Genomic DNA, 20,470 nt, shown 5'->3' on the forward strand with positions numbered 1-20,470 from the left:
CACCATTTTGGTGCTTCCTGCGATGTGAAGTCAAAGGCATCTTTGAAGGTGTCAAAGTCACAATCGCCATGGCCTCCCTACAAGTTTCCCTTCAGTGTAAAATGAACAAAGCGACAGTTAAAAGGATTTTGAGTCGATAGGCATCACAAGCCTTGTGAAGATAGGCCTCAGTAAGAGGAAGCAGTCTATTTTCACACCACCCAAATAACTATGTATCATTTGTTACGGACCAATATATTCATTTAACTAGCAGAGTACCCACCATACAAGCATGCAACACGTTCTTCTGACACATAGCTATATTTGGGTGGTTCCCTTCATGTACAGCCTTTTTGGCTGCTGGTTACGTCATCGGTTTGGGGCGCGGCTATACCACTGATGCAGTGCCCCTATTCCCAGTACTCAAGTGCTCATTTCGCCTACCTCGGAAGAATGGCAGGCTGAGTCAACCCCATGGTGTTAATTCAGCGGGTAAAAATAATGCTCAAACTCAGGACCCTATGATCCCAAGCCACCACCCTAACTGCTAAGCCAATGCCAGGCTATTTGGTTGGTGTATAGGCAAGTGACAGCTCTGTATAGGAAAAAAGAAAACCCCAGGTTACGTGCATGAAGCAAAAACATACGTACTGCTTATAATTCAAAACACCTCACTACACTGGAAAACTGTACTGTAAATGTTGGAGACTTGTAATACTCTCCCCCACCTGGAGGAAGTGCTACACGATACACATTTGCACAGAGAATTTGCGTTTCCCCCCTCATGCTCACCCCACTCTACCCCCACCCAAGACCACTTGCAAAGATAAATACACCCCGGCACATTAATTGGGGTCATGCTGATTCTCTGTGGCAAGTGTGGATGCAATCTAGCCAGAACTGCATCAGTAGTCCTACAAACAAACCCACAAACACTGGTCCATGAATTATAGTCAGGATTGTGCTTGGAACAGGTTACATTTGCTGTTAAGGTTCCTGTTAAGTCACATCAAAAACAAGAACAGTGAAGAGGCAACTGAAGTTTTACAATGAAAGGAGAGATAGATAGATATAAAGATAGATAGAGCGAGAGAGCGAGCGAGAGCGAGAGTGAGAGCAAAAGCCTAAGTCACATTTGCTCTACGGCGAGGATACGGCAGCTGTACGCCCTCTGAATTGACAGAAATGTGCGGCGGCCGCAGAGTTTCTGAGGTGGCCTCAGGGTGGCCCTACGCCGTATGGCTATATTTTACAGGCCGTAATGTCGCAGTGGAATAATAACACGGAGTTATAACTTTTTTTCGTTTCTACGTTCGCCGTAGCAATTCGACAAACCGAAACAAAAGAAATGGTAAAAAAAAAAAAAAAAAAAAAAAAAAAAAAAAAAAAATGCACCCATTCGTTACCGTCCGTCTGGCCGCACATTCCCCTTAGGGCCCCCTGCGGTCACCGTGCGACATCCAATCAAAGACCGTACGGCAACCCCACATTTTCGGTCTCCACAATTTCTAAGACCTAAGGCCTAAGTCACATTTGCTCTACGGCGAGGATACGGCTGCCGTACGCCCTCTGAATTGACAGAAACGTGCAGCGGCCGCAGAGTTTCTGAGGTGGCCTCAGGGTGGCCCTACGCCATCTGGCTATATTTTACAGGCCGTAAGGTCGCCGTGGAATTATAATGCGGAGTTATAACTTTTTTCATTTCTACGTTCGCCGTAGCAATTCGACAAGCCGAAAAAAAAAAAAAAACTGGTAAATAAATAAATAAATAAATAAAAACATTCGTTACCGTCCGTCTGGCCGCACATTCGCCTTAGGGACCCCTGCTAACATGGACTGTGTAGCTTAGATTACTCTTATGAGGGGAAATTGTCAGAATAAGCCATTCTGTTTTAATATGGCATCTTTCATGGACTGCCTTCACAAAGCCCTGAAAAAAAAAAAAGCGGTTAATGATCAGCTGCCATTTTCATGTTGGTGGACAACTATAAATGCAGCATAAATAGCATCAAGTTGGCCATCCTGCTCCAAGTACACACTCCACTCAATAAGAGACAGGTTTAAGAGCTGCACTACGCAGCCCCACACTGACCTGTTCAGGGTCTTGGCCAGCAAGCGGGTGCCATTCCGATTGGCCAAGGAAGGGTATTTCTTCTGGAGAAAGGCTTGTTCATCCACAACAGCTTCATTAATATTCTTTTTCGTATTTATATCCAACTGGCTCCTGGAAGATTACAGGAGAGTTTTTAAAAGCTTGAAAACAAAGGTTTAATGTAAAGAAATCCCTTAGTATGCATAATTACTCCCTGGTGAAACTATTAATAAAAAAAAACAACTAATTTTATCAGAGCTCTCCCACTCTCTCAACTTATCCTTCCATCTGCACTTTTCCCTCCCAACCTGTTAACAACTCCGATGATCCCGAGCTTGACTGGGATGACTCGACCTGTCAAAACATCCATCGCGTCTGTCCCGGCATCCATCAAATCCAGCTTCGTGATCACAGCCAGGGTTCGGCGGCCTGCATGCCCAACACTACAATTAATGATGTTTCTTAGCCAAAAGCCAGGGCTGTGCAATCATACATTTTCCTCTTTCAAAACAGCTCTAAATGCAAATATCCACCACTAAAGATTCGACTCCAACATCATTCTCAAAATTCCAACAATGTTTATGTCTGCAGAATTTGACATGATTTACTTAATGTGGTTGGTCAAAACAAGTGATAATACCGACCATCAGGATCCACTTCCCGGGCAATCTTGAGGGACTCTGAAGTGGCCATGTCTGTGTTAGCAGCCGTCACTGCCAGAATGACAGAGTTTGGGTTGCTGATGTACTGCAAAATCAATTCACGAATCTGACCCTCAATGTCCAATGGCTGGTCTCCCACGGGTACCTACCAAGACAGGTATTGTGAAATTAACGAAAAACTCCTGAAAATACTACATCTTAAAAATAAATTCAAACACATTTTAGACTTCAGTTGAATCACACTGTGACTTGATGGGGCACTTCCTCAAAGTCTAACACTGTTATTTGTTCTTAGCATCACCTAACAGACAAAGTGCATTAAGCATGAGGCATTACCTTAAGGCCCGGTCACACCTTGACGTTTTAGCCAGCGATGGCAACGTATTAAAATGTATGTAAAACGCTGGCTGACGTTGAACTTTTGATGTTTTTTTTTTAAGATTCGGACGTATTCATAACGAGTTGGTCGTATGCATAACATATTAGTAATGGACACAGACGTTTCGTTGTGTTATAGATAACTTATACCAACGAATGCTGAAGCTGTTGTTGGCCTACACAACCTATGCCCAACGATAGTCTAACTTCGGCATAGCGCGTTGCACGCATCGCCGACGATGTTGTGACGTAGCCTATTAAAAGGCTGACGCACAACGATTCGAATCATAACTGCCGTAGAAATGGAAGTGACAACATCGCGGTCACACCTTGGCGATCTTGCCAGCGTATGCCGACCTAAGAAAAATGTGTCTAAAACGTTGGGGAACGTCAAATACGGTATGAGTAAGTTTTGTATACGTGAGTAGAACGCTAAAGTACGCTATCATACGTCGTAGTAAGTAGAGTACGTCAAGAAATTTTAAACATGTTCAAAATTTTACGACGTACTCGGCGTATGACACACGTTCCTCATGCGATGGGGATAAGTTTTACACACGATATGTGGACGCTTACACACGTCCACAAACGCTACTTATAAGCTACTCATAAGTCGAAACACGTCGCGGTAATGTCTTTTTTAGGCGAAACTTATTTCTAACTTATGTTTGACGTGCTTTGAACCAATTCTTTACGTAGTCCCAACACACATCGACGTATGTAGACGTATTCTAATGACGTCTTCGGGTCAACAACAAAAAAAATAAATGAACGTGTTTCAAGCTTACAACTGCCATATAAAGACGTGTTCCCAGCGGTTTTGGGAAATGGTATATAAAAATGCTGCTCATAAAAGGGGAACCCAACAGTGTTTTCGAGTCCTTTTTGAGTCGATGTCCATGTCAGCAGTAACAGTATCAGTATCAGTATTAGTTTGTTCATGTTGGCAGTAGTAGGTGAGTGTGAGGGGGAGGGTGTGGGTTATGATGGATCGTCCTTGCGTCCGCGTGTCCACGGGTAGGTTCATAGGCTGCCACTCAACGATTTAAATGGCTGCATCTCCACTATTGAAAGTAGACGCTTGCGCTCAACAATTGGATTTTTTTTGCACTCAACGACTTTTAAACGGTACCACTCAGCTAGTTTCATTGTTTACAATGAACGATTTAAATTGCTGTCACTGGCCTTTGTTTTTTGAGGCTGGCGCTCGGAAATTTTAATCGTTTCTATTGAACGTGCTAAATCGCTCAAACCCCACTATTGAAAGTAGACGCTTGCGCTCAACAATTCGATTTTTTTTTACACTCAACGACTTTTAAACGGTACCACTCAGCTATTTTCATTGTTTACAATGAACGATTTAAATTGCTGTCACTCGCCTTTGTTTTTTGACGCTGGGGTTTGGAAATTTGAAGCGTTTCTTCTGAACGTGTTAAAACGCTCAAACTCGACTATTTTAAATAGACGCTGCCGATGGACAATTGGAATCATAGCCAAGCTAGACATCGAAGTGTGAACATCCTCGTCATGCCGAAGAAAAGTTTGAAGAATGCTGCAAATAAGTGTCCTGGCCGTGGCCGTGGACGCTGACGCAAGGACGATCCATTATACCGACGTCTTTCAGCCTATGAGTAACTTAAAAGTAACGTCTGTCGACGTGTGGCAACGATCGCGTAACGTGCCAACAACACGTTAATCATAGGTTAGAAATAAGTTTCGGGAACGCTAAACATTACCTCGGCGTGTCTCAACTCATGATTAACTTACAAGTAGCATGTGTTGACGTCTGTCAACGATCGGAGACCGTGCCTACAACTTGTGGCCAGCGTAGCGGAACGTGTGAGTCATACGCCGGCATATGTCGTGAAATTTCAAGCATGAAAAAATTTGAGGACAACCGAAAAGTACAACGTTTAAAGCCAACGTACAACGAATATGGCAGTGTTTTTCAGCGTGCTCTCAATGTTATCAAAACTTACCCATAACGTATTCAACGTGTGCCAGCGTTTTCGAAAAAAAATTCAAAAATCGGCATACGTTGGCAAAAACGTCAAGGTGTGACCGGGCCTTTACCTACATTTGTGACAACTACATATTTCCTTACGAAAAATAGTAGGGTGGTACATCTTCGATCATAGTGTCTCCTCCATAACTCCAAAACCATGAAACCGAGCAGCCTGAAACTTTGCATGCATACAAAGGGAGCTCCAATGGAGTGCATGAATAAAAACTGGGTGTTTGTGTAAATTTAAACACCTCTTTTGAAGATAATTAACAGGGTGTTCATCATTAAAAACCAAAAAAAAGCCTCACCAAGAGGACGGCATGCCATGTTTCTCAGCCCACTTTCACCTCACAGGGGTCTTAAGTCACCAATTTGTTTCGGCAAACTCAAATATGCCTCGACTCGGAAGAAGCCACAATGGTTTCTGTATGATAAAGCGCTCAAAAAAAATTTTTTTCCCCCACTTTCATCACATATCATCGAATACCTGATCTTCATACATCGAGGGTGTAGGAGTGAGGAGGGGGGGTAGGGGGAGGGGGATGCAGCGTGAGAGGGAGGGAGAGGGGAAAGCAGCGTGAGGGGAGAGGGAGGGGAAGGCAGCATGAGGGGAGAGGTAGGGGAAGGCAGCATGAGGGGAGAGGTAGGGGAAGGCAGCGTGATGGGGAGGGGAAAGCAGCGTGAGGAGGAGGGAGGGAAGGCAGCGTGAGAGGGAGGGAGAGGGGAAGGCAGCATGAGGGGGAGGGAGGGAAGGCAGCGTGAGGGGAGGGGAGGGGAAGGCAGCGTGAGGGGAGGGGGAGGGGAAGGCAGCGTGAGGGGGAGGGGAGGGGAAGGCAGCGTGAGGGGAGGGGGAGGGGAAGGCAGCGTGAGGGGAGGGGGAGGGGAAGGCAGCGTGAGGGAAGGGGGAGGGGAAGGCAGCGTGAGGGGGAGGGGGAGGAGAAGGCAGTGCGAGGGGGAGAGGAAGCAGTTTGAGAGGGAGCGAAGCCGCATACCAGGCCATTACTGGGGTAATAAAACACACCCAAACAGCAATGCTTTCTTTTTAACTGCACTGTTCTATATAAAACTGGGTGGAGAATCTCTTCCTCCTCCATCATCTTCTTCACATGTAATAAGGTGAGTCTCCTTCAAACCCGTTTCTTGTATCGATTAGATTTAGAAATCGCTGATTACACACTGCTTTTTAAAGAATCATAAAAGGTCTCTCTACTTGCAACACAGGTGAGAAAACGATACGAAAAAGTAGCTATTTCAACAATTTATTAGCACGATTTTTAATGAGTGGAAGTTAATTTTTATTCCTTTTTTTATTTTTTAGCAATTACGCAAAGATTGGTATTCCATCGGCGAAGTGATGGGTCTTACTTCTGGTGGATTTGAAACAAACAACCAAGCAGCTTGGTGAGCACTCTCAAAGTGGCTTAAGCACTTAAACATGCACTCCAACAGAACGCCTGACTTAGCAAGCGATTACCGATTGGTTATATAAACACCATGTGCCCGAAGATGCTCAAGCGGTCCGAATTGGACAAACGAACATTTTCTTTTAGCACTTCAGCTGACCAAGATGGTGCACCACAATCTTGGTATTGAAGGCTGATTTTCATTTTTTGTGAGAAGCACACCTTAAATTATTTTCAAAAGGAGTGTTTAAATTAACTCAAACACCCAATTTTCATTCATGTTCCACCTTAAACTCCCTTAGTATATATGCACAATTTGGGGCCGCTCGGTTTCATGGTTTTGGAGTTATGGAGGAGACAGACGGACGGACTGACGCACAATGACATTATATATATATGTATGTATGTATATATATATATATATATATATATATATATATATATATATATATATACACACATATATACATATATATACATATATATACACATATATATACATATATATACACATATATATACATATATATACACATATATATATATATATATATATATATATATATATATATATACATATATATATATATACATATGTAACGGACATGGCCCTTATTGGACTACTAAATATAGGATTAGCTCAGATCCCCCATTAAATGCATGTTTAGCTAGGGTGTATGGCAAAATGGACGTTACATGTGTGTCAGGAGGCGTAAGAGGCTGTTTTGTTGTTCGTACAGTGGTGGTGTGCCAAGGGCTCCCTCTTCTTTCCTCCCCTCTATGGACGATAGGCCCCACCCAGTCGGCTGAGAGGGTGTGGCCAAAAAAAGAGGAAGTGACGCTCAGGGGAGGAGTTTGTCAGTTTTTCGCTGAGAGGCATGCTCGTGGACAGTTGGGACATGATGGACAGTTGGGCACACAAGTGTTTCAACCTTCAATGCACGCCGACTACATTATTGCAACCCTCCCATAAAAACCTTTCAATGCTCGTTGTTGTTTTTTTCATGAAGAAGAAGAAGAAGAAGCAACAAATTGCAAAATAAATGAAACCAATACCAATGATTGCACTATACTATCTCGCTAACCCGTTCCTACCTGAATAAATATTCACTACCTGGCTAACCCGCTTCCCCAAATTATTGTGAGCTGGTGTTTTTCCACCTGAATAATGAACATACAACAGCGCAAAACTTTATCCCCCCCCCCTACCCAATCCACTTTTCCCATGCCATTATTCGCAACTGGTCCCCAATCATGCTTTGACATCGACATTTTTCTCCCTTACCTTTGTCAAACCAGGCAAGTCAACAAGTGTGAGGCTGAGGACATGCGGAGAAAAGATCTTAAGATGAATGGCTTCATTGCTTATGCCCTAGAGAAATGAAATAATGATGAGAATTCAAATGGAAAATATCTCTATAAATTAGTCATTATACAAGAGCAAAACGAGCTGCTGCAAAACACAATTTCCTTTAAAAAGGTCAGGCAATGTTTGAGCAACACTTCTTACCTTGTTATTGCCAGTGATTCTTTCAGTCTCATTTGCAATCTCCTGCCGTATATCAGCAAAATCTGTAAAGATCTGGATACAGACAGAGACAGATTGGAAAACAGCCAAAAAGAGCAAAATCCAAGAGCAGCAAGGGGTGACGACGGGTTAAGTGGGGGGGGGGGGGACAGTCACCCAGGTCCAAGCAAAGAGGGGCCCATGCAGGGGTGGATTATCATTGTAATTGAGAATTATTGTATTCAAATAAGCCATTATTGTGCTCAGATGGCTAACAAAAGAAAATAATTAGCAGTTTAGCAATCTCCCCATTTGGTACTTTAGTAATTCATTCTAGCATCTTTAGTCTTGAAAGTTATGAAAATGTTTGGAATAAAGTGTATCCTCCCTCACCCCACTCATTACTAGATCGTCTAAGAATAGATCTCTGTTGACACAGTGGATATAATTAAGAGAAGGCTTTCATATTTTTACTTCCACCACTGAAGATGAAGGAGGTTATGTTTTCACCCATATCTGTTTGTTTGTTTGTGTGCAGGATATCTCAAAAAGTTGTGGACGGATTCGGATGAAACTTGGTGGACACGTTGGGTTTTGTAATAAGTGCCAAAAACGATATATAGCATGATATTTCAAAAATGTATTGGGCCTGATATGTTCTCGTGGATCAGGCATTGCGTGGCAGAGGTACACGCTGTCCTGAGTGCAATTACAGATTGAATCTCTTGTCAGTAAAAAATATATACACATGCTGCAAGGCAGCAAGTTCAAAGTCTGTGTTTCAGAAATGTTTCCATTCAGCAATGAAGACGAGAATAAATGCTTACTAGCCGGGAGCAGACGATGGTTCGCGGGCATTATTGAACAATGCCACGATAGGTACAATTGAGTTAGTGGAAGCTTTTGAGGAAGCCCTACCGTAAAAACCTATCTCCTCTGTAAAAATTGACTAAATCAAATCGGATTTTTAATATGTTGTACTTATGGACATTACGCACAGCTTCAAGGACATGAAATTGCGAGAAAGAAAAATCGAGAAAAATAAATAAATAAAAAGTTCAAGTGGGCGTAGCTCCACCCACAAGGGGTGTGGGACGCCCCTCATACAAAAAGACAACTAGACCATGATATCCAAGTTTCATCAAGATCTCATCAAACGTCACGGAGCTATGCTCTGGAGAGAGTCACAGACAGACAGGCACACAGATACAACAAAAATAGTGGTCACTGCTGGCGCCCGCAAACCAACAGACAGACAGACAGACACACAGACAGACACACAGACACAACGAAACAAAAATAGTGGTCATTGCTTGTGCCCGCGAATTTTCATGAACGGAACATTGGAACACACAGAACATTGCCTGTAAAAACATTTTCCAGTTGCTCGGTCTCTTGAGGCCAAACACAGAAGCTTTGATTTTTGACCTCATCTGATTCAAGGGAGACAAAAATTCTTCGATCAATCTGTTTTTCATTGGAATGGAGATGGAAGTCACTCTGGATATGTCCATAACTGATGGGCAGGGATGAGGCTCATCACTTTTGTTTTTGTGGGCAAGATTACAATTTCATGTTCCATTGCCCACAAAAACATTTCCCGATTGATCTATCTCTGGAGACCTCTCGTTGAGATTCAAATGGTGGAGAAAGCACCTCGATCAACTCCCAAACAGATTGAAGCTGACCTTCAGACACAAGGTACGACAGTTTAAACTTGTACCATCCGTCGCCAATTCAATGAAAGGGGGTTCTATGGTCGGAGACCCAGGAGGACCCCACTGCTAAGAGAGAGACAAAAGAAAGGCCGACTGGAGTTTGCCAAAACACACCTGAACAAACCAAAATCCTTCTGGGAGAATGTCCTGTGGACAGATGAGACCAAATTAGAGCTTTTTGGGAAAGCACATCATCTCTATGTTTACAGAAAACAAAATGAAGCCTTCAACGAAAAGAACACCTTCCGTCCAGTCAAACATGGAGGAGGTTCAGTGATGTTTTGTGGTTGCTGTGCTTCCTCTGGCACTGGGTGCCTTGAATATTTGCATGACATCATGAAATCAGGAGGTTACCAAGGCATTTTGGAGTGCAATGTTCAACGCAGTGTCAGAAAGCTGGGTCTCCGTCGTAGGTCATGGGTCATGCAGCAGGAAAATGACCTCAAACACACTTCATAAAGCACCCAGGAATTGTTCAAGACAAAACGCTGGACTGTTCTGAAGAGGCCAGCAATGAGTTCGGATCTAAATCCCATTGAGCACTTGTTGGGGGAGATCTGAAAATGGCAGTTGGGAGAAGGCACTCTTCAAATCTGGGAGAAATGGAGCAGTTTGCACAAGAGGAGTGGGTCAAACTGCCAGTAGAGAGGCATCAGAAGCTCATTCATGGCTACAGGAAGTGCTTGACTGCAGTTATTTTGTCCAAAGACTTGCATACCAAATATTAAGTCAAAGGTGTTAATAATTTTGTCATTGCCATTTCTGTTTATTTTCTGATTTAAAAGGACGAGTACGTGCCCATACATGCGTGGCCGTACGTGCAAAAAAAACAAAAAAACACCTTTCAAACCGCAAGCCAGAAACACCCACACAGGCCATTCCTTCGCTCTTGCATGCCTGTACGGGCAAACCTCCCCCCCCCCCAAAAAAACAAAAAAAAAACCTTTCAAGCAACCACCCAAGCCATTCCTTCCCTCTTGTAAACGACGACTGGATTGGGGCATTGTGTTTATCTATAAATGCGCATAACAAATCGAGAAATTATTAGAATACAGAAAGTCATCACGATCCGGAAGTGGTGCGTGCCCATATGGAATGTTCACATGCATTCCACGAATTATCGCTTGCATTGAAGTAACAACTACTGTGATAGTTATACACACAGAGTTAATTAAAATCCAAATTAAAATCAAGTTTACCTCCCTATCTTTGCTTGCCATTGACCATTGCCACTCCTACGCCACAGTAATTAAGGCACCGATCCCCATCGTAACCGGCACGACAAGTGACTTCATCGTCAGCCGGCCGTGCACCGGCCTACGCAGCAACGTGTCCTTTCATTGGTTGGTAAATCAATGGCCATAACTACGGAAGCACTTGTCCGATTAATATTGTTACGAATTTCGGCCCACCTGGCGTGCGATCGGCCGCGTAACTCTAATAGCAGCCGCGTCGCCCATTGGACAGACAATTCAGTCGTGACCCTCCTGGAACGACCGCCAGGAGCCAGTCACGAGTGGGGGTTTAACCTCACCACAACCTAGTCCACATTCTACCCGCGCGAAATAGGGTGAATCGCCGAATGTCGATATACCTAAGTGCCCGCGCGGGTAGCGTACTGAGGAGTTGTACCACGCCGCAGGTCGGCTCCGGACACGAACCGCTTAAGCGGCTCGTTCCGCGCTAAGGGGATAACCGAGCGGAGTTATCACCGACATTGACGGTTCAGATTACTTGCTGGGTGTCGAAACCCACCACCAATCCATTCCGTGATGCAAGATGGAACTTTCAAACGAAGGAAAGGACGCAACGAAACGGGTCACAATTTAATAAGCACTTTTATGTCACACACACACACACACACACACACACACACACACACACACACACACACACACACACACACACACACACACACACACACACACACACACACACACACACACACACACACACGGCAAGCACGTATTCACAGCCATACAGAAAGAATGCACATATAACAGTCAAAGCAATGAAAGCAACGCAGAGCTACAACGGAATAAAGCAATGTACAAGCACTTATTCAGGTTTACTTAAAAGACTGGAGCCACACACACACATTTACACAAAAAGCAAATAAAAGCCACCCTCATAGGCAAGGGGGCAGACAGGTCCGTGGACCAAATGTACGTGGGACCTGGGTGAGCGGCCAGGTCCACGAGACCGAAGGGGTCTTACCCGCGCCCTCGTGATACGATGGCGGGCTTGCCGCAATGTCAGCGTAACGTGCCCGACTCCGTGCCTCTGGCGTGGTCAGTGAGCTCCTTTAGGCGTGCGTTGCGCAGGCACGTGTTGGTCGGTCGACACCACGGTTGGGGTGGGGAATGGACGGGGTTACCGGCGCTATCTCAGCGCGGATGGGAGGAACTGTTGAGGCTCGGGGTGGAGAGAGGGGAATGGCGGACGCACCGTCCCGCTAGCGGGGCCTTAGGACTGCCCTGACTCCGGCGAACTCTCGCCCCCGAGCCCTCTTCCGCGTCCCTACTTCACTCCGCGACTCGTCCCTCGACCTCAACTCCGAGCTCCGTCCCCTTCGCCGTCCGATCCCCGCAAACACACGACTCAGACTCCAAGACTTCGACCACGACAACCTGGACGACGACCTCCGTCTTCACTCGACCAGCCGCGAGTCGCCTTGTGCTCGCATCTTTATAGACCGGGGGGAGGAGCGTGTATGTAAATTCGCGGATCAAAACACGCTTGGAGGCGGGGCCACGCCACCCGAAGTTCAGCCATTGGTCGGGCAAAAAGGGGGCGTGAACCTCTCTTGATCCGAATTTCCTCCTAAAAGGAATTCACATGCATCGCGCTTGGGGGCGGGGCCACACCACCCGACGCTCGCCCATTGGATGGAGGAAAAGGGGGCGTGAACCTCCCCTGATCCGATTTCCTCTCCCGTAAAGGCATCCATTTGTACTCGCGCGGGACGCGTTCGGCAACAATCACCTAACGGGCCCTGGACATGCACGACGTTCGGTGTTGACAGGTGGTGTGGTTGATGGTTGTGGAAGGAGAAAGGTGAAGGTGGTGGGGGGTTTGCTGTGGTGGTTTGGTTGTTGGCGGGCGTCGTTTGAGAATGGGGGTTAGGCGATGCTTGCGGGGTGGGGTTGTGGAGGTGAAGGTAGTGGCGGTTTGGTGTAGTGGTTCGAGGGCGTTTTTGGTGGTGGCGATTTGGTTGTTGGGGGGTTATTGGTCCAAAATAATGATAGATAAAGAAAAATGGCTAACTCAAAGCGTCGCAGCCCGGATGAATCACACATATTCCCTCGAAACAACGGGTGTGGACTAACTACACATGAACTTATCGATATATCTAACCTGAGGACCTTTCTGGTGTATTGCAAATTTCCACAGCTGTAACACTACCCCCTCCCCTTTTTACAGACTCGTCCCGAGTCGTCGAATTTTTGTGTGCCATCATGTGTAGTTCTCCTCTCGTACGTTTTACCTTCGGATCCCTGAGTGCGACATTCAGTGTATTCGTGTCCCCAAAATAAATAACCTACGGACTGAGTAACTAACTAAACAAACCCACTCATACGGACGACTTAAATAAATTGCCGGCGCTAAGACTTACATGCTGGGGGCGCACTCATATACAATACACAACATAACAACTTAACCTTATAATTTACACTAACCATGGCCCAGGATCGATGGATTCTGCAAAGAGAAAAGTTAGCAGGGAGCCAGGCTGCTTACACACAGTCCAAGGCCTCCCCCTTGAAATGAACGCAGCGAACTGGTAAACGTTGCACGGGCTGCCAGTGCAGTCCCGTGTTGCAGCTGCCTACAGGGCAGTCCTTGCAGCTTGCGCAATGACCTGGCGCACATGGTAATGAACAGGGGGGGGGGGGGAAATGCAAAACAGAACGGGGGCAAAAGATGACGAGGGCAGTAGGCATGGATGGCAAAGGTGTGCAGGCAAGGCATGGCAAAACAGGGCCGCTGCAGCAAACACAGCCGGTAGATGAAATGACCGGCACAGGCCTTGCAGCAAAACACAGCCAGAAGATGAAGTTTGCTGGCACCTTGCCTTGAGATTGAGGCTGGCGGAGGGAGTGTGGTGGTGTTGGCCACTCGGAAGGCGGGCTCGGATCTACCTTACTGTCTCCATCCCAACCTATCGCCTTTGCTTGTCTCGGTCCATACCCACTCCCTTAATTTGTCAAAACCCAATTGAGCCCCAACCTATTTTTTTGTTTTCATTTTTATTTTTTACTTCCCCTCTATAAATCGTCCCCTAACCCCCTTTATTGTCCTTGTTCGGCTAACCTATAGTCTCCTAGCCTACTCCCAACCCCTACGTTCCCCTCCGGGAGGGGAATAAGGGAGCGCTAGCGTCCTGTGTCGAGGCCCAACTCAAGCCTCACGATGGCCTCCTCGGACTTCAGCGATCTTAACCCAGAGTGGGTCCAGCGGCCCACAACGAGAGCGAAGGGATGGATGGTGCGGAGGGGTACACTTCCTATCTACCCTATCCATTTAACTTTTGAACTACCCCGGGGCTTTCAACAAGCGCCTCTCGCTTAAACTATTGGTTCTAACAACCAAGATTCCCGTCGCCTGTGTTGGTGTCCTCGAAAATTCCAGGCCATGCCCCCCCAATTTTCTTCCCGTGCCCTCACACGGTCTCATGGCTGGGACGCGTGGCTCCCTTGGCAGGCACTACCCTCTGCCGATTCTCTAACAATGGCACCCCCGGGCACTACACTGCCTCCGAGCCGACCAGCTCCCTAAACACTGCCCTCAAGGAGTGCCCTCCTTGACAACTCCCCTGAAACGCTCACGTGGCAGGCTGGCGCCCCGGGCCCCTTTCCGAGGGTCACCCGTACCCACGACACTGCCCACGCGGCTAATGGAGCCCCGGGCCCCCGCATCATGCGGGCGCACCCGCGCCCACTACGCTATCCCGGCCCCCCATGGGCCTTTGGCCTACCGCGGCCGACTAGCCCTGTGCCTGGGGTACCCACTCAGCGATACTCACTGTTCGCAGCCACGCTCCCAGCCCGTCAACAGGGCTCCTGCACCCCTCCAAGCAGTTTTCGAGCCTACATTCCCACCAACAGCAAAACGACCTCCATTTCTGTCAATTTCTCTAACGCACAAACTCGCTCCACACTGACCCCGGGGTCCCTTGGGCGGGAATCACTCCTTCCCCCAATCATTCATCGCACCATGCATTCCACATTCACTCCATACACACAGGCTCGCTGGCCTCACTCACTCATCAAGTTTCATTTCCACTCCTCTTCTCACACATCGCTGAACTCTGGCATTCTTCTATCTGCATCCCCTAACTAACTCGTGCTCCCAAGTCGTCCCTTATACTACAGCACGTTCCTTTTAACACTACGTAGCTGAACTACGTCCCCTCTACACACTCACAAGTCTGTCTCTGTCCTCAAATCCAAATATTATTTCCCATCCTAAATCTCAGTGCATCCCTCTACCTAATCCATTCCACGGACTCCATGAGGACTTACCCCTGCCCCATGAAGTCGGTCTAACTAAACTAACCCATCCCCTAACTAGTTCCATTCCTGTGCCAGGGAAGGGGGTCTTCCACCCCTTGCCTGGGAATCCTGTTCACCCGAAAGCGAGGCTTGCTTTTGTTTTTTTATGCGCGTGCCGGCAACTCAGAACCTGCGCACTAACCCGTGACGTCATGGCAGCTGCTCACGCACCTCGTCCCTCCTTGGTCGGTACCATCCGGCAGGGATACCCCTCCTGCCAGATTCCTACCTTACGTGCAGCCATGACGTCACCCTGCGCATTCAAAAAAAAAAAAAAGCCTCGCGTTTCGAGGGGTTCCCCACACGAACACATGTGCTCTGCCAGTCGGAGCTTCACACACACGCTCGCGTGGAGAACCCATCCGGTCCAAATCCGTTGTCCAGCCTAGCTTTTGTCCGTCCCCGGGATCGGCAACATCCACCGCTGGCGTTTACGGACCGGGTTTCACTCCCACAAGCGCGCACGTGGCGGCCTCGTGCGAAGCACGGCACGAACCTCACGCTAGCTGCTGGGAAAACCCGGCGCGGTCTCCAATGCAACTACGGCCGCTACCCGGCCCTTGTCCCTCTGTCGCCGTCTCCGTCTCCATTTCACCAACGCACACCTGCGTGTCACAACGCTCATACACCACCCCATGACATTCACATTCGGAGACGCGGCTGCGTGCTCCCGCATGCCGACCGTCATCTCCCTTGCATACCGCTCTCTCACACTCACGGTCACTCTCACACACCGTGCTTCACTCATGCACGCCATACCACTCACACACGCGGTGACACTCACGCGCGGTGTTTCACTCATACACGGGCTTCCACTCACACCCGGAGTGCTGGGAAGCACGCACCCCGGCACACTAGTCACTATACCACTCACACACAGGGTCGTACTCACACCTTTCACCACACACACCGGGACAATCACACTAGGGAATCGGGTCACCTCTCGGGCTCCCGGGGCCTCCATACCCCCCAAGCTTCGTGTGCACCTGTCCGCAGCACTCGCCCCCTCTACCTCGCTTGACACGACCGAACCCACCTGGTCGTGATCAGCTTCAAGGGAGAATAGCGTCTCCCTCCGTTCCCAAAGGAGGCCACCCAGCTGCTTGCACCGGGTCCCCACACGTTCTGCCATCTCGCCCCCATTGTCCTCCACTACCTCCGTGTGTGTCTTCTGTTCCTTTAATCCCGTCTTTATCGTGTGGTCTCTCCTCTACTTTTTCTATCTCCCGAGTCTCTGTTACTTCCGTCGTCTCTTTAATTATTTCTGCCGTCGTCTTTATTTCTGTCACCTCGTGTCTCGTCCTACCCGTCTCCCGTGTCTCTGGCAATCCTTCCATTTACTTTGTTGTCCCTGTGATTTCCCTCTTTTCCATTCTTGTTTGTGTCTCCTTTATTAGGGTTCCTTCATCCTAACTGTTCCTTCATCCGACGAGTGGTGTCGATCAAGTGCTGCACCACCGACATTGCTCCTCGTGGTGATATCACACGTCCAACCTTATTGCGCTGTTCCATTTCTTGGCTCCTTTTGAGCCGTTCCTCCTCTAGGAACTTTCTGAGTTCTTCGTTCTCCCTCCGGAGTTTTTCAATCTCTGTGGACTGAAATTTTGCCCTCTCTTTGAGTTGGTTAACTTCAACCTCGTTTTCTTTGCGTTTTCTATCCCACCGTCTCTCATGTTCTTCATTCTCCAATCTCATAGTTTCCTTCATTCTTCTGTCACTATCTCCTCGTACTCCAACCTTGTTTTTTCCTTTTGTTGTTCAGTTTCAAATTCATACTCTTTTTGCTTTTTATTCCACTGTCTCTCTTGTTCCTCATTCTGCAATCTCGTTATTTCTAATTGGCTGATTTCCTTCTCCTGTTTTATTCCTTGTTCTTTCATTACTCTTTCTTGTTCCTCATTCTGCAATCTGGCCTTCGCTTCCAGCTGTTCGATCTGTACAGTGTGGTTCCTCAACGTTTCATTCTCTGCTGTCGTTCTTTCTTCTCTCACCATCCTCAACTCGTTTTGTAATTTTTGTAATTTGTAATTGTTTTGGCTTGGAGTTCTTGAAGACTGTAGATCATCTATATAAACAGCACCTTTCATTGCTCCCCCAAAATAAAAGGTCAAGGCAACTCTGGACAAATTTCCTTTGTAATTAAAGTCTGCAAAGGCCCCACGCCAATCCCTTCTCGTTCCAAATTTCCAGTTTTCCCTCCAGTTTCCTTCTGTATCCATCTTGTCCACCCTGTGCATCCTCTCCTGCCCCCCATTCCTCCCCTCACCCATTGTTTGTCCAAGTCTCCCTCTATCTTGGCCTTCAACTCTGCAGTTGGTGTTTCCCCCACTCTTTCTACTCTTCCCTTTAATCCTGTCATGTCCTAATTCGTTCAGTGTACTTGCTCTTCCACAAGCCTTGACTATGTCAACAAAAATAATAATTAGAAGAAAAAAAAAAAAAACACGTCGCAGAGCAGCATCATGGAGCCACGAGCAGTGTGCGCAGTGTCCTGTTGGAAATACACAGTGCTAATGTCATCTTTTTTCAGCTGCCCATCAAAAGGGTAAAGATTCAAGTCACAAGCACATGCAATGATATGGTGCACCACACGCCAACCTTCACGTCATGCAACGATGACTCCAATATCGAATGTGGATTTTCTGCTGAGCAAACACAGCTATTTGGGCTGTTTACATAGCCAGATAAATGGAAACAAGCCTCATCTGAGAAAAACGTGTCCTCCATAATATTGTCTCAAAACCATCGGAAGTAATCGGAACGCTTGATGTAGTCCCTTTTTTGCATTTTTTGCCCAGCTGTTACTGTGTACAGATAGAGGTGCAGACATTTCTTCAGCGTTCTGTGTGTACTGCTTCGTAAGACACCTGCCTGCCGTGACAACTTACAAACCGATTACCTCAGGCTTCTTAATATGCACACCAAAATACATTTAACCATCTCATCTGATAACAATGAAGGCCTGCCAGGCTGTGAGGCATCCACATTTGAACCAGTCTTACGAAATTTGGAAATCAACAGTTTTACGATGTGGAACATCACCATCAGGAAACTTTTTTTTTTTTTCCAAAGGCCCGTCTTACCCCCTCAATATATTCACCTGCACTATGAAACACATGCTCCACCAAAACAACTCGTGCCTCAAGTGGCAAAACAATCTGAACCAAATCCACTTCTCATAAAAACACAACCGGTTTCCAACAACCCAAAGGGCTGATGTACTGCTGACATAATACCTACGTCAAACATCATGTCGGCCATTTTTGCATATTAACAATCAGGGTGCTTTTCATGGTTTATATGGGATTTACTGTAGTGCACAGTGACTTTTGGGACACCCTGTATATCTAAGAAACTGTTGCTGCGAATGAGATGGTGGGAGCAGTGAGAAGGGATGCGAGGGACCTTGATTGAACATCTCGTTTCCTGTGGCTGTAAATATACACAGCAACTTAGGTAGGACCACGATCGACCAATTTTGATCCCCCACCCACCACTCCAAAATAAATAAATAAATAAGCACCAGCAGATGTGCACGAGCACCATTTTGAATATTGCCTCACACGTTTTGATCGCCATTGTGGCTGCTCAATTGAGTGACAAGACAACGCAAAAGGGAACCAGTCACCTCTTCTGAAAGATAATTTGCAAATCACAGTAGCTTCAAATTTTTGGTCTCCTCAATTTTAAATCGCTCGACTTCAGGTGAACAAGCAGAAACCTCTCTGGGTTATGTGCAGCAGCTCACACCCATCCCCTTAGATTGGCACATCCGTTGGACCCATCAAAATAAACTCTCACCTTGTTTTTTGTGTGCAGAAATTTTGCCCATTCCTCATCCTCAACACCTGTAAAGAAAAAACAAATGGGAAAAGACATGCTTAAGTCATAGAGGGTTATATTTTTAATCAAATACATCAAGAGATAATCAAACAACAACAACAAAAAAACATTGTTGTATTACTGCTGCCACAATGCTTCTCGCAGCATAGTGAGAAGATTGTGGAGGAAAAAGTGTGTGTGGGGAGGGGGGGGGAAGTGTGCAGCCAGCTGTGAAAAAAGTTAAGAAAGACTATTGTTCAAGCAGGACAAAGAAATGGAATTTTCATATATATATATATATATATATATATATATATATATATATATATATATATATATATATATATATATATATATATATATATATATATATATATATATATATATATATATATATATATAGTTACGGCTGTGGAAATTCGCAGACCGCCATAAAGGACCTTAGATCAGTTATGACGATACGTATATGTGTAGTTAGATTTCCCCACCATTGTTTTGAGGGATTTCCGTGTTCACAGGGCTGCGATCTTTTGAGATAGCCGTTTTTCTTTTCTCTAACATTATTTTGGACCAATCATCCCCCAACAACCAAATCGCCACCACCAACGCCCCCAAACAACTACGCCAAACATCACCACCTTCGCCTCTTTACCTCCACCCCGCAACCATTGTTTTACCACCATTCTCAAATGACGCCCACCAACAACACCCTTCCCAAACCACCACAGCAAACTCCCACCACCTTCGCCTTTCTACCGAACGTTGTGCCATGGGTTGTGAATGGGATCCTTTCGAAGAGGAAATTGGATCAGGAATGATTCACGCCCACTTTTCATCCCTCCAATGGCTGAGCATCAGGTGGTATAGCCCCGTCTCCAAACCCGCTGTGATCCACAAATTTACATATGCACTCCTCCCCCGGCCTATATAAGCACGAGCACAACGCAGCTCGAGGCAGTCAAGTCGGGTCTGGAGAGTGGCAGTCTGGAGGGGTCGGAGAACAGGACGGAGCTCGAAGAGGCAGACGGCAGCAGTGTCGGCAGTGGCAGTGTCGGTGGGGCAGAGTCGGGAGACGGAGCTCAAAGCTGAAGTCTTAAGGCAGACGGGGGCCGATCAATGGAGAGGAAGGAGCTCGGAGCTCAGGTCAAAGTTGAGGGGCGAGGAGGGCGAGTTGCTGAGTGGAGCAGGGACGCGGACGAGGGCTCAGAGGCAAACCAGAGGGCTGAGTGGGGACCGTCGCCGGAGAAGGGGCAGTGGAGGCCACAGCCAAGAGGAGTTCGCCGGAGCCAGTGCGGCCCAGAGCGTCAACTCGTTGGACGGAGCGTCAGCAATTCCCCACTCCCTTACCG

The 20,470-nt window shown here is 46.8% G+C and overlaps 1 protein-coding gene across 4 annotated transcripts in view; it reads right to left on the reverse strand.

Moving 5' to 3' along the window:
* Positions 1–20,470, reverse strand: part of DNM1L (dynamin 1 like) — a 55,144-nt gene that overhangs the window by 16,983 nt on the left and 17,691 nt on the right. For all 4 annotated transcript variants that reach the window (XM_085870294.1, XM_085870293.1, XM_085870292.1 and 1 more), the window contains 6 exons: positions 19,101–19,147; positions 8,030–8,101; positions 7,805–7,891; positions 2,716–2,878; positions 2,380–2,500; positions 2,072–2,203 (listed from right to left, as the gene is read on the reverse strand). In XM_085870294.1, coding sequence (XP_085726420.1) covers positions 2,072–2,203; positions 2,380–2,500; positions 2,716–2,878; positions 7,805–7,891; positions 8,030–8,101; positions 19,101–19,147 — 622 coding nt within the window. The remainder of the gene's footprint in view (positions 1–2,071; positions 2,204–2,379; positions 2,501–2,715; positions 2,879–7,804; positions 7,892–8,029; positions 8,102–19,100; positions 19,148–20,470) is intronic.

This window comes from Eptatretus burgeri, chromosome 2 (genome assembly GCF_056783735.1).
Source record: "Eptatretus burgeri isolate ZD-2024b chromosome 2, Ebu_testis_v1, whole genome shotgun sequence".
Lineage (NCBI taxonomy): Eukaryota > Metazoa > Chordata > Myxini > Myxiniformes > Myxinidae > Eptatretus > Eptatretus burgeri.